General features: G+C 36.6%; 1 protein-coding gene across 2 annotated transcripts in view; it reads left to right on the plus strand.

Annotated features, from left to right (window-relative positions):
- Nucleotides 1-1,000: 1,000 nt before the first annotated feature.
- LOC108265831 (alpha-2-macroglobulin-like protein 1) overlaps nt 1,001-15,543 on the plus strand; it is a 23,502-nt gene continuing 8,959 nt past the window's right edge. Inside the window, exons 1-21 of one of the 2 annotated variants that reach the window (XM_017468572.3) lie at nt 1,001-1,115; nt 1,763-1,943; nt 2,257-2,410; nt 2,959-3,011; nt 3,710-3,730; nt 3,959-4,127; nt 5,777-5,861; nt 6,456-6,582; nt 7,104-7,218; nt 7,420-7,529; nt 7,855-8,025; nt 9,215-9,454; nt 10,158-10,221; nt 10,400-10,548; nt 10,859-11,008; nt 11,747-11,911; nt 12,326-12,404; nt 12,506-12,665; nt 12,747-12,972; nt 14,628-14,754; nt 15,325-15,446. In XM_017468572.3, coding sequence (XP_017324061.1) covers nt 1,039-1,115; nt 1,763-1,943; nt 2,257-2,410; nt 2,959-3,011; nt 3,710-3,730; nt 3,959-4,127; nt 5,777-5,861; nt 6,456-6,582; nt 7,104-7,218; nt 7,420-7,529; nt 7,855-8,025; nt 9,215-9,454; nt 10,158-10,221; nt 10,400-10,548; nt 10,859-11,008; nt 11,747-11,911; nt 12,326-12,404; nt 12,506-12,665; nt 12,747-12,972; nt 14,628-14,754; nt 15,325-15,446 — 2,745 coding nt within the window. In that variant the 5' untranslated portion in view covers nt 1,001-1,038. Of the gene's footprint in view, nt 1,116-1,762; nt 1,944-2,256; nt 2,411-2,958; nt 3,012-3,709; nt 3,731-3,958; nt 4,128-5,776; nt 5,862-6,455; nt 6,583-7,103; nt 7,219-7,419; nt 7,530-7,854; nt 8,026-9,214; nt 9,455-10,157; nt 10,222-10,395; nt 10,549-10,858; nt 11,009-11,746; nt 11,912-12,325; nt 12,405-12,505; nt 12,666-12,746; nt 12,973-14,627; nt 14,755-15,324; nt 15,447-15,543 lie in introns of both variants that reach the window. The other variant, XM_053680048.1, reaches the window with a different exon arrangement.

Below are 15,543 nucleotides of genomic sequence, written 5' to 3' on the forward strand. Positions count from 1 at the left end.
CACAGGCCCTGCTTCCTGGACTAGTGGGTCATCTCTCTAGCTAAACTGGCTCTGCCTAACCTTTACCCCCTTTCCAACAGTAGGGCGTGGTGCAGTATTACAATAAGGACAGTTGCATGTTGCGCAATTGCTCCAGGCGAAATGGACTTTCCCTCTCTGAAACAACACTGTGTTTAATGTAGTTGTCTGATCAGATCAGATTTTGAAATTTAAACTACTTGGTGATCAAATGCATTTGCACAAGTCATGGTTTTGTTTTGAAACATGATTTTAAAGATTGTTTTAAATGTGATCGTTTTATTCTGGATCCTTTCGTTGCTCTACATGTATGGATAAGTGACAGGTTTGGTATGTAAAAATGAAGTTGGCCTTTGAAAGATCATTAATATGGAAAACTTTGGACTATAAGGATTCTAGTGTATGTGGTGTAGGTAATATATGAACTCGAGAATATAGAGACTTGACAACATGGTTAATTAGGAATATAGGGACTCAGGAAAGCAGTGACTTGGGGATATAGGGACTTGGAAATATTGGGCACTTACAGTGATGGTCAAAGATTCTGCCTCATAACATAATGTCTCTAAACAAATAAATATATGCACACATATACAGACCAACTGCTCCAGATTTTCAATAAAATGTTTTTAATAAGTAAATTATCAATGTCAAGGTAACATCATCCATCACATGAACAGAATAATATAGTGTGTAAATGGTGTGGTAAATTCCGTGTCAACGTTGAAAGAAATACAAAGAATAGGGCAAAACAAGAAATAATACTAATATGCACACTGTATATCATACATTATACACAGAATAAACATGTGAAAGAAATAATAAAAAATAATTAAAGCTATTATGTTTTTCACTGCATTCTGTTTCATTTAAATTAATAAACCTGATAAAGCAGATGGCTCGCCCAATAACGAACACTTGAGACATTTTTGGAATTTGGGTGGAGTGGAGGTTTATAAATACCATTAGTGCTCTTGGCTCATCATATCTGATCTGATCGTGTACAGAGTCTGTCGCAGGATGCATCTTTCGGGAGCGATTTCTGCACTTTCATTGCTTTTTCTAAGCATCGTAGCTCAGAAAACTGCAAATGACACGTAAGAACCTTTGAGATTTATCAAATTTTGAAATATATATATATATATATATATATATATATATATATATATATATATATATATATATATATCATTAGATATTTCTTGAAAAATATAGAGACTGGAGAATATAGGACCCTGGGAGTGTAGCACATTTGGAATATAAAGACTTGGGGATATATGGGCCTGGGAATACTAATAATGAGATTTATAATACATAAATCTAATCATTTAAAGTCTACCTGCATTTAAACAGCAAATTGTCTTAAATTCTGTTAATTTCTCTTATGAAAATGATATATTTTACTATTTTATGCAAATGCAAATGACATGCTTTGTTTAAGTTTGCATTAAGGACATTTAAAAATAATTGTTATATACATTATGTTCATTTTGTATTGAGAGTAAAAGCCATTTTATTGTCTGTTTCATTCCCATCATATTTTATTCCCGTACTGTACTGTACCGATTTTACGTGTGCTTCACCGCTAGTGTTATTATTTGTGATAATCGTCACTGATGAATATAAAGAGAGATTGGAGATATAATTCTGTGGCTATAAAATGTAGACTGGCAGGATCACAGTGCACAGAGCACTGCTACATAGAGATCAAAATTCATTTGCCTTCTTTTTTGTCTCCATTCAGCTTTTACCTCCTGGCCGTGACCTCCCAGGCTGTAGGGGGCACCACAGAGACCGTATGCATCACGGTCAACTCTCGTCAATCTGTTTCACTGATTGTGACCCTGGAGTACAACCAAAAGAGAGCCACTCTTTTGAAGGAATTGCGTGTAATACGAGAATACTACCGATGTGTCCCCTTTCAGGTCCGACTCCTCATAATGACATCATCATAACATCAGCTTTTAACGATATCTATCTAATAATGATTTGCAATATATAACTAATGTATAATATTGGACATAACTCAATAATTTATTTGTCTCAAGCTTCTGTTTATATATTTTTCCATCTCAGAAATTAGGTCCACCCCTACCCGGATCAATTACTAAAAATGATTATATTACTATATAATAATAATAATAATAATAATAATAATAATAATAATAATAATAATAATAATAATAATAATTGTCTCATGCAGGCACAACTGAGATTTTGTGGTTTTATTTCTAACAGGTTCCTGTCGTAAGCGTGGAATCAGTGGCGTCTATTGACATTCAGATCGAAGGGAACACGTTGCAGAACAAGACGACAAACATCCTCATCATACCTCCGACTCAGCTGAACATCATTGCTACCGATAAACCCATCTACAAACCAGGACAAACAGGTAACGCATCACACGTTTGATCCATTTACAGTTCATTTACAGTCAATTCAGTTCTGTGGAATGTCTGTAAAACGACTGAGTTCGTGTTCTCGCTTACGTTATAGCAGCTATAAACAGTCGTTCCGTCACCAGCCCTCTCTTTATTCTTTCTAACACTGACACTGGAGACCCTTTCCATGTTAAAACATAAAAGTCATTTATGTCATTGTCCACTGTACACATCCCCATGAACGAGCTGTTGCTATAGAAACGATAACGTCTTAGAACGAGCGCATTGATATAAACCTGAGATTGGCAGCTGCGCTACTGTCAGAGCTGCTATTATAGAAAACTAATCAACAACCTCCTGACCAATCACGAGCCAGAACTCAGCAGTGCCGTGCTATAAAACGTAAAGTCTTGAACGTATCTTTTTCTTCAGTTCCTGGTGCCTTTCATTCTCATGTGTCTATGTGCCTTTAGCTACCCGTTACACTGTGAATGATTTAAGGATGTGTTCATAACATTGAAATGAAACATCATAAATACGATCTTTTTCTTCCCTGCAGTGAATTTCCGCGTCGTCTCTTTGGATTCCAACTTCCTCACCTACAACCAGACGGTACAGAAACCTTTATCGCTTCTCTAAATACATGAGGATTAAAAATAAATAAATAAATAAATAAATAAATAAATAAATAAACAATCAATAATGGTAACTGTGCTTATTGTTTTTAATGCAATTTGGCGAAACAGCTTTGTGAGCATTATTAAAATTAAACATGAATAAACATTTAGAAAAATCCAAACTTATTGCAGAATTTTTGAAAATAACTACGTCAAAAATTTATAAAAAAAACAACAACACAAAAATCGAAGAATACTAGAATTAAAAAAATACTTGGAATTCATGCAATAATCTTTATATTCCGTTATGATCTGTGTCTAAGTGAAGAATATTTAAAAGAAAAAAGCTTTGTGCTGTAGCATAGTGACATAATAATGATATTTAAAGTATTTCAATGCAAATTATAGAGAAAAAAAAGAAAAAAGAAAGACTCAGTATGATTGAATTGAAACTTTTTTAAAGTTTAAAAAGCTAAAAAATAGAGTTCTAAAAATATATATAAATTAAAATCTAAATAATTTTAAAAATAAAATGATTAGTATAATTAAAAGATGTTTTTTTCTAGATTTACAGTGTCTGAATTATAGTGAAAATATTACAAAGATACTACTTGATGATTTATGATTTCAGCATTCATTGAAAGTGAATATTTTACATGATTATAACAGCTCTTTTTTTTTTTTTTTTTCCAGTTTCCAACGATAGAACTGCGGGTACGACGCCATGAGCAACGTTCAACACTTATTATCTGAGAACTTTGTGTATTTATAATAGATATTTTCGAATAAATATGTACATTTACTGGCTGAATAAAATGATGTGCTCTTAGGAAACATGGAAGGTCCCAGGAAACACTATATAAAAATTCAATGTCATTTTCTTTAGTAATGGACGTTTTTGAGCTCTTGGCCCTGTGTTATGTGTGTGGATTTCGCTTTCAGGACCCGAACTCGAACCGTATTGGTCAGTGGCTGAACGTCTCCACGAACAGCGGCCTGGTGGATCTGTCGTATCCCTTAAACTCCGAGGCTACAAATGGATATTACGTCATCACAGTCTGGAACAAGAATCTCGAACAGATCTCAGAAACCTTCCAAGTCAAGGACTACGGTCAGGCCCGGGTTATTTTCATTAACGTGCTTAGATTATTTTATTTACGGAAACAGTCATTTAACATGTTGTTTTTATCCAAAAGCCCTTAAATACACTGTTTGTAATGCAAATACGAGTCTTAAAAATGATTCCTTAGTGAATTTGTCACCACCAAAAATTTGTGTCTATGAAATGTTTACTAGAGTGGTCAGATTGACATGTGGAATCTGTTGATGTTAACTCTCAATATGAAGTCCAAAGAGCTATGTATCACTGCCAATGAAGTGAGCCACCGTTAGACTGAAAAATCCAAACAAACCCATCAGAGAGGCAGCAAAAACATTAAGCGTGGCCAAATCTACTCTTTGGTACATTTTTAAAACATTTGTGGTGGATGATAGAAGAATTCTTTCTCTGGTGAAGAAAAACCCCTTCGCAATAGGAGGTAGGTGTATTTGTGTCAAGGTCATCAATCAAGAGACGACTATAGAGGGTTTCCTTAAGATGTAAGCCATTGACCAGATTCCATTTTGGCAAAAACATCCCATACAGTTCTGGCACACTGTCCTGTGGATAGATGAAAAAAAGACCAACTTGTACCAGAATGATGTCAAGAGAAGAGTATGGAGAAGGGCAGGAACTGCTCATGATCACAAGCATATCACCTCATATTATGGCGTGGGTGTGTCGGCTGCCGGTGGAACCGGTTCCCCTTGTATTCACTGATGATATGACTGCTGAGAAAAGCAGCAGGGTGAATTGTGACGTGCACGGGGCGATATTATATGACCTGGTGCATACTTTGAAAGCAACCAAAGTCTTTTTATAACAAAGAACTGGAATGTTGTTCAATATCCAAGTCAATCACCTGACACGAATCCAGTCCAGCTGCATTTCATATGCTGAAAACCGAAGACAAAACACCTCATGAACAAACAAGAACTGAAGACAGCTGTAGAACATCACCATGGAAGAAACCCAATGTCTGGTGTCATCGACGGATAGGCAGTCATTGATCGCAAAGAATTTGCAACCGAGTATTAAAACGACAATTTAATATATCACCATGTTAAGTTGTCCAGTTGCTTTTGGATCCGTAAAACAAATGGGGGTGGACACACACACACACACACACACACACACACACACACAAAAAAGTGCTATAATTCCTACACCTTTCCCATTAGTTGTATGTAAATACCCTCAAATTAAAGCTGAATTCATTGTTAATTCCAACTCCAGTATACTGCAGCAGACAGCTAACAAGAACTCTGTCAATATTCAAATATTTATGTACGTGACTGTATATAACTATATATACTGTATAACTAAATGTCAGTCGCTCTGTATAAGGGTATCTGCCAAATGCCTTAAATATGGTTCTGTGCAGACTATTTAGGGACAAACTGATGTACCATTTAGGGTTCTAGATGTAGGCGTTGTTCCTAATAGTGTGTTCCTATCTCAAATATAAACATTATAGACTTTTACATAAACAATTTCACAATTGACAAGAAGTAGTGCTTGGACCCCTATGATCGCTGCTTCTGGCTATACTTTCCCTCAAAATTTTCTACTAATTTGAATAGAATAAAAGAACAAAGTGTGATCTTAATGAAGTAAATGATCTTGCCTTGCAAAACACCAATGTTTATCGTCTCGTGCAGTGCTACCGACGTTTGAAGTGACGGTGCAGCTTCCTCCAGTCATAACCATCCTGGACACGTTCATGACGCTGAACGTGTGTGCGAAGTGAGTGATCACTACTCATTAATATTCTGTTTCATCAGATCCAGGTCATGTCTAGATGGTTTCATTTTAATTTTATCAATACCACTGTAACAGATATTAACATTTCCCTGATGTTTAGAAAGTTTAATTAATTTAAAAATGACAAGCGAATTAAAATCCCTCATGTTAAAAAAGTGTAGCGACTATTTTATATCAAATGTATAGAATGATAGAAAATGTATATTTATATTTATATATTTATCAAATACAGTAATTACGCAATAATAATTCCTTATGTTATAAAGCTAATAATGTTTGATACACACTAAAATTGTTTTAATTGATTAGGCATTTCTGTGTAGAAACTTTAGACAGACATACTGTGCATCCATGTTGGATCAGGAGGGCTAACACTTCATGGAGCAATAAAAAATGAAGGATAATGGTATATAAAACATTGGAGTGGAGATTTTTAAAAGCAGTCTATGAGTGGACAATGTACAGTACATGTTTTTAGCATGGTTTCACTTTAAAAGGATTTGTTAACTCAAACACATGCCATTTCAATGTTATTAAATTATTATTCCATGATATTTGTTTTTCCATTCTCTGCAGATATACATACGGGAAGCCGGTGAACGGTACGGTGAAGGCCACAGTCTGCCATAACAGCTACAGATACTGGTGGCTTGAACTATCAAGATCACAGACATCAGACATCTGCAGAAATTATACCCTGCAGGTTAGTCTGCTCGATCTAAACTCTATAAAATCAACAGAAAATGCTCCAAAGCAAATCTGCTACACTTCCTGCACTTACTCATTTTAACACGTTTCTTTAATAAAAAACCCCCCCAAAAACTATTTGAAATATTTTCCAACCCTCATGCTCACTTTAACCTTCTTTATGAACACTTAAGTGTAATGCTTTACATTAAAGTTACTGTAACTTAGAGGTGTACATGGTTAGGGTTAGGGTTAGGGTTAGGTAACTTAGAGGTGTACATGGTTAGGGTTAGGGTTAGGTAACTTAAAGGTGTACATGGTTAGGGTTAGTGTAAGGTAACTTAGAGGTGTACATGGTTAGGGTTAGGGTTAGGTAACTTACATGTGAAACTTCTTTTAAATTCCCACTCCTGGCCATTCCCGAAGGAATTCTGACCTAATTCCGGACTTCAGTCCATGATGTTAATCACAGTACATGCATCAGTATTAAAACTACCATGACAAGTGATTAATAAAGGACTTTTTTTTCTGTTTTAGACCGACAGGATGGGGTGTGGACGAATTAACTTAACTCTGACTGAATACGCGCTGACCAATTCACTCTATGAATCTATAATCAGCGTTAATAGTGAAGTGGAAGAATACGGCACTGGTAAAAGATTCCAAAAATCAAGCCTCTTATAATAATACCTTCGTTATAATATATAAGTATGAATGTTTATGATGATGATGATGATGATGATGACCAGTTAAAAATGAAAGAAACCGCTGGATTCTTTGATGACCAACTACATTTATGTAATTTTGACATAACAATATGATTTTTTTTTACGTTTTTTTTTTTATCTTGTAGGCGTGATTATGAAGGGTTCAGGAAGCTCTAGTATAACAACTAATATTGTCAACCTTTCGTTTGAGGATTCACCAACAACGTTTAAGCCCGGAATGGCGTATGTAGGAAAGGTAAATATGATATGGACCTCTTTATTGCTCATTACATGGTGCTAATGTACTAGTTAGGTGTGCTGGTTAGGTGAACTATACTATTTATCTAGGTTTGCTAGCTAGTTAAGCGATCTACTATTGTACAGTTAAATTCATTATAAAGTTTTAACATTTTGCCTAAGTTTTACAGTATATGGTGTAATTAAAACTAGTATCCGACCATACTAGCTAGCTAGTTAATTAAAGTCAGTGTTCTGTGTGAATTAGTACATCACACTCATGTTCCTCTTTCTATAACAGCTCAGATGATTTGATGTTTTTGTCTCTTGTTCTTTTCCATTAGATTAAACTGACTGACCTAAATTCCAATCCTGTGAAAGGGAAACCGGTGTATCTGACTCTAAGTTACGGCAATAATATCAATTCAGTTCAGACGCTGGTTACGAATGACGAAGGGGTCGCACAGTTGTCCCTCAACACTGAACCTTGGGGTTTGCAGCCAGTCTCTTTAACGGTGGGTGGAGTCTTTATTTCATTTTTTTTTTAAATACAAAAAATGAACCTTTATGTTCAGTTCACATGGAAAAAGAAGACCCTCCTGTGAATAGAGATTTAGTTACAGCATGTGCCAAAAATATTCATTTTTATTTAAAAAAAATAAATGAATGAATGAATGAATGAATAAATAAATAAATAAATAAAAGCAGATTTTTGCCAACATGAAATGTAGTTAATCAAATATTTTAAAAAGATTGTATTTATTCATAATAGATCAAACATGTTTGGAGTCATTTAAACCTGAAAATAACAAAGTGGAATAAACGTGTATTCATTTTTATTTTTATTTTTAAATCATATTGGTTATATTGCTAATAAGCAAGCTGAGGATAAGATAGTGAGTGTTTTAAAAAATATTATAATATATTGCTATAAATAATGATGATTATTTTCTAAAACAGCATGTGCTGAAGAGCTTTATTCCTCTTACACCACAGCAACAATAAATAAATAAATAAATAAAAATCATTAAAGAATGACAAAGTGTACTTTTATCCACTTATAGTGATATAATGTCATGTAATGGACGTGAAACAAGGTAGTTCCTGATTTCACTTACGTTATAGCAGCTATAAACAGTCGTTCCCTCACCACTCTCACTTTTTTTAAATTATCTCTGTATAAGTTAATAAGACAAAAAAAAGTTCATGTTACCGAGAAACCATAAAGTGTAAACTCCTGTGCTGAAGATGTCGGAAAACTGAAGTTACAGCTTTACTTCTTACAAAGAGCTGACACTGGAGACTCCTTCCATAAATATTACACACACATTACAATTAGTGCAAGAATACAGTATAACGCTGCGGTTTGGGCATTGGTAGCTCAGTGGTTAAGACCCTTGAGCAAGGCCCTTAACCCTCAACTGCTCAGATGTACAAACGAGTCGCTCTGGATAAGGGCGTCTGCCAAATGTCGTAAATGTAAATGTAATTTGCAGCTCCATTTCTTTTAGAGCTGCTGTTATATATATATATATATATATATATATATATATATATATATATATATATATATATATATATATATATATATATATATATATATACACATCCACACCTTCTGACTGATCAGAATCCAGAACTGAACAGCGTTTTGGTATCACGTCATGATGCTTTATTTCCTGTTTTTCTCTTAATTTTCTTTAGGCTCGGTATGAAAAGACTGAGAGAGAATATATATATGAGAATAATCGTCTCATGCCGTACTACCCCTCCGCCTACCTTTGGCTTCAGCCGTTCTACTCTAAGAGCCAGAGCTTTATTGTACTGAAGAGCAACTCGACGCCTTTCAGCTGTGATAAAAGTGCGTCCATTGTGGCTCAGTACCTGATACGTGACAGCTCATACAGACCACCTGGATTAGGCCAGAGGACCTTCTACTACATGGTGCGTCTGGCTTTCATGATAATATGGGATTATAAACAAGAACTTTTATAACACATGATGTTCTTTTCTTTGGTGGTTAATCGGGCTGAACTAAAGATTATATAGATTGTTATGATTAATCGATTATTGAAAAAGGACTTGACAACATTATACTGTATATACAACATTAAAAATACTCCCACAGCATGCCATATCATGTAGACCAAATAATCATCATGATCTGACACATTTTTATTATTGAATTTGATCGATTTTATGAATTAGTTGTGCAGCCCTTGTGACTATCCTTTCTCAGACATGCCTGTTTTGACCGTACTTGAGTATTATTAGAAAGGATTTGTACTGTATAACGATTTCTATCTGAAAAGGAGTACTTACAAAGACTTGTACTCTTTACATATGGTTCAGTTGGACCTATACTTTACAAGTTACAAAGCTCATCACTGATATATTAGATGTAATTTAACCAAATACAGTTTTGTGTATTTTAACTATATTATGTTTTATAGTTTAAACGTCCAATCAAATCCATCAGCTTTGTGCCTATTTGTCCAATCAAATCCATCACTCCAATTTGTGTCAATTTGTCTAATCAAATCCTTCAGCCAATCATCTCTGCACAAGGACAGTTAGTCTGATCATGCATTAAAGTTGGTTCAGTTTTGAATGACTCGTTCTCCTGGGTTGTGCTGTGTGTCTGTAGGTGATGTCCAGAGGACATTTAGTTCAGAAAGGACAACTCACGGTGCCCCGCAGCCCGAGACAAGGTTAGTAAACAATCCATACACAAAGCGAAAAGAACTCGAAAAGTGCTGTAGAACTTTGATTCAATATGGGCTACATATCTGACATTCTTATTGCGATATATTTTTCGTTTTAAAACTTTTACAATCATGATGTGCTTGTGGCCAATGCATGAAACTATGAAATGATCTGTTTTTGTAGCCGAGATCAAGGGCCAAGTGGTTCTGACACTGCAGAATGTGAACAAGTTGTCCCCGGTCGCTCAGGTGGTCCTGTACACACTCCTTACCACTGGCGAGGCCGTGGCAGACAGCATGAACTACGCCGTTCAGCCGTGTTTGACTAACAAGGTCAGAAATTCAGTCAAGTTGTAGTATTTTGTTGATTCGTTGTCCATAGTAGTTTTCTTTACCTAGAAAGTGGTGTTATTACAATTAAATATCATTTTAAAGGATTTGTATTGACCCTTAAGTGATGCCATGTGACCCCAGTGACCCCAGTGTGACCCCTGAACCCCTGTTTCCTAGTCCCTACTGATGAAACAACCAACGACATGATGCTCCCACCACCATGCTTCACACAGTGATGAGCAGGGTTATATAATAGAGTTAATCCCTAACATTTTTCATTTATTTGTTTATTTTTGTCATGATTTTTCAGGTGTCTCTGAATTTCACATCTCCTTCTGAGCTTCCTGGTGATAAGACGTCACTGACCCTTAAAGCTGCTCCAGGCTCGCTGTGTTCAGTGAGAGCCATTGATAAGAGTCTGCTTCTGCTGCAACCGGAGAAAGAACTCAACATTGAATCTGTGAGTTCAAACTTACGCAATGTCCACCATTTCAGTCATTCAGCTCATTTTGATCGTGTAATAGCGAGGGTCTGAATAGTGAGTTCAAAGCCCAGGACTGTTACAGATCAGGGTTAAAACCACAGTAAAACTGGAAGAACTTCACTCCGTTATGAATTTTAAGACAATAATGACCAATGTAAATGTGTTTATGTCTTTGTTTTGTTACTCTTAATTCATTCATATAAAATTTGACAAATATAAAACTGAAACTGAGTAATAGTATATTTAAATAAAATGTTATACCTTAAATGTCAGGGGAACTTTGATATCAGTGTCACTGAATAACTTTTATATTTCAAAATCTTTTGGAAATTTATTTAATATGTACTATTTTACAAATTTTGCGTTTTGCTTTATGAGAAATACTGTCCTTATTAACGATACACAAAAATTGTAGTTACTATTCATATAAGGTCATTGTTCATTGTTAAAGTATGCTTAGTTATTGTTAAATAAAATTTCAAATTCTGCATTTTGGTTGAAAATAAATAAATAAATGAACTCGTAAGTCAATTGAAACATATATATATATTTTTTATTTAAATGCAATTTAAAACATACGTGTGTTTAATACGTGCCCTGTTGGTAATAATACTGTAACAATTATTTGTAGTGGACTTTTGAACCCTAATGTAGTGTTTAAAAGGGATCACAATGGTACACATAATGCCGAATAACGTCATTCCATTATTCCAGGTGTTCAACATGCTGCCTGTCCAGATGTTATCAGGATATCCCTACAACGTCTATGATGAGGATTCGTACCCATGCTGGAGACGCCCACCTTTCAGAGAAGTAATGGAAAGATCGATCCGTTATTTTCCTTACAACGGAAGAGTCGACGTGTACAGCATCTTTAAAGTAAGACCTTTTCTAAACACAAACCTTGGTGTCATTGGATCTCTTATCCTTCTTGATTAGGCATGCAACGAGAATCAGTTATGCAATATGTCATATTATACCACAGCGCTGTTGAATTCTGGACTCTGATAGGTCAGAAGGTGTTGATTCATTTTCTGTGACAGCAGCTCTGACAGCTAACTTGTTTTGTGGACATTTCCACACCATTAAATATAACTCTAAATGGATAAATGTAAATGCATGAAGGATCTTCTAATTGTTGGCAACTTTCCTGGAGTCTTTGATTATTTTCTAACAAGGAGTCATTTATGCCTGAAATATTCAGCGCTCAGTTCAGCAGTATGGCATGGTTTTCTTTTCTTTTGGGAGATGACCATGTGTGTGGTGGTGATACTATTTTGTGTTTCTTCTCAGGATGTTGGAATCAAGATCATGACCAACACTGATATCAGAAACACTTCTGCGTGCTCTGATATTTTGCCGTATATGAGGAGTGAGTGTTTTATTTTTTATGGTCACTATTTCTTTTGGCATGAACACATGTACAGTATTTTATATTGTTATACAGCTTCGAAATTGTTTTCTCATCCACAGCCGAAAGCATGGACGGTCTGGCTCTCGTAGACAAAGTTGAAAGCATGGACGGACCGGCTCTTGTAGACAGGGTTCACACTGCCAGCATTCTACCCCAACCAGTCACTACCGTCCGCAAATATTTCCCAGTCACGTGGATTTGGGATCTTGTTCCAGTCAGGTGTGTACTGAAGGTTGCTTAAGTGGATTTTCCACCTTTATTGTGGTCTGTGTTACTGAGTCATTGTTATTTCCTGTACAGTAAGTCTGGAGTGAAGCAGCTTAGTAAAACAGTCCCGGGCTCCATCACTACATGGCAGGCCGATGCGTTTTGTACGTCGCCCGTCGGATTCGGAGTTGCCCCGAAAACCGAGCTAACTGCCTTCCAGCCGTTCTTTGTGAGCCTCACCATGCCGAGCTCCGTCATCCGAGGAGAAGTGTTCACGCTCAAAGCCACCGTCTTCAACTACCTCCGAAGCTGTATGATGGTGAGCTGACACGTTTCATGTAATATTTTCTCAAACCAGTCATTTCTCATGTATGTGTACTATGGCAGCATAGCATTAACAGAACATGATATTCAGATGCATTTCCAATTCCCTACAAGGATTCTTCACACACAGTGTTGCCCACTTAGTGACTCTGTCAGTAGATTTGGGGTTGTATTTGACTTCTTTAACAACTTTATTTTTATAATGAGAGCCCAGCAACAAATCTAGCATCTTTTTGAGTGGATGTTGGTGACTGTCTTGCACTCGATACAGCTCTCCAGCTAACATCACAGCTGCTGGTTATACATCTCATCACCAATGTGTAAAGCCTGACTGAGTTGAGCTTCCATAAGCTGATGTTCCCAACAACTAATCACTGATCCCCTTTATTCCAAATTCCCAATCACCGATCTCCATTATTCCCAACATCCAATCATTGATCTCCATTATTCCCAACACCCAATCACTGATCTCCATTATTCCCAACACCCAACCACTAGTCTCCATGTTTCCCAAGACCCAATCACCGATCTCCATTATTCCCAACCTCCAATCATTGATCTCCATTATTCCCAACAACCAACCACTAGTCTCCATGTTTCCCAACACCCAATCACCGATCTCCATTATTCCCAACCTCCAATCATTGATCTCCATTATTCCAAACACCCAATCACAAGTCTCCATTATTCCCAACACCAAATCACCAATCTCCATTATTCCAAACACCCAATCACTGATCTCCATTATTCCCAACATCCAATCATTGATCTCCATTATTCCCAACATCCAATCACGGTTCTCCATTATTCCAAAAACCCAATCACTGATCTCCATGATTCCCAACACCCAATCACCAATCTCCATTACTATCAACACCCAATCACCGATCTCCATGATTCCCAACACCCATTCATCAATCTCCATGATTCCCAACACCCACTCACCGATCTCCATGATTCCCAACACCCACTCACCGATCTCCATGATTCCAAACACCCAATCACCGATCTCCATGATTCCCAACACCCAATCACCGATCTCCATGATTCCCAACACCCACTCACCGATCTCCATGATTCCCAACACCCACTCACCGATCTCCATGATTCCCAACACCCACTCACCGATCTCCATGATTCCCAACACCCACTCACCGATCCCCATGATTCCCAACACCCAATCACCGATCTCCATGATTCCCAACACCCTTTATTCCACAGGCATACTTATCTTCAGAAAAACTTAACATTTACATTTACAGCATTTAGCACAGACTCTTATCCAGAGTGGCTTACAGATGCCACACATGACTGAGTACCATCAGTCTAAAAATGTTGTTGGGAAGATTATTACAGTATGAAGAAAAAACAAAAGAAACTGGAATTGTTTATGTTTGAAGAGAGAAGGGGAGGAGGTCTTGTGATCTGATTGTAACATCTGGAGCATTGTGTAAGGGATGGAAGCCAGTGGGCAGGTGGTTGAGATTGCTGAAAAAAATCTTCATAACGTGTTTTGCTCTGCAAATGACCATTGCCTGAAATGAGTCAGTACTGTTTGTCACACAGCTTCATCACGAATAACGCTCAACTGAGGGAAACGGTGGTTTAGTTTTCAGATAACTGATTGAATGAAAACTCTGTGTGTTAAAGGTGAACGTGAGTTTGGCCAACTCGAAGCAGTTTTCGGCGCAGAAGTGTAAGACCTGCAGTTACGTACGCTGTCTGTGTGCTGACGAGAGCTGGACCGTCTCCTGGACCATCACACCGCAGGTTCTGGGTACGTCAGGCTTTTAAACTTAAAGCTCATGGAAAATGCTGGAACAGGGAACTTGACATTTCTTCCAGTATCAAAGCAGGAATAGTTAAAATGGTAAAAACTTTTAACTCGTTTCCACAAATGCCTGTGCTATATTATAAAATCTCACTGGAGTCATATTTTACGTTTTTGTCGGAGGACTTTCCAGTACTGTTGATGTTTTACAGCTCTTCGGGAATAATCAGATAATGAAAACGGAATTAGGCTTTTATGAATGTAGATTTATTTAAAAATATTGTCATTTAAGCACATTTAGTGTATAGATTTTTTTTTAAAAATAGACAATTCTATATACACAGTATACGTGTGTCATTTCAATGTTTAATTTGAATATCATCTCAGTTATCTCCATATGTCTTCCATCATTTTAAACACAAATTATACACAGGAATTTGAACACAGCCGCGTTCAAATCGGCATAAAACAACACAATTTTCAATTCAAAGCAATCATTACCAAAATGTTATATTTTTCTGTAAAACCCACTTGAGCTCATTATGAAATACGATCCTTTCTTGCTGTGTGTTTCAGGGAAGGTAACGATCAGCGTGAAGGCGGAGGCCATGCAGTCGTCGATTCTGTGTGGAAAGAATGCGGTTTTTGTACCACAGAAAGGACGCATCGACACTATCATTAAGACACTGCTGGTGCAGGTGATTACAATATTACTTCTAAAAAAAAATCGTAATATTAAATGTGTTCAATTCTGGGATTTTCAGACAGTTTGCATGCAGGGGCCACTCACAGGAT

Source organism: Ictalurus punctatus, chromosome 5 (assembly GCF_001660625.3).
Source record: "Ictalurus punctatus breed USDA103 chromosome 5, Coco_2.0, whole genome shotgun sequence".
Taxonomy (NCBI): domain Eukaryota; kingdom Metazoa; phylum Chordata; class Actinopteri; order Siluriformes; family Ictaluridae; genus Ictalurus; species Ictalurus punctatus.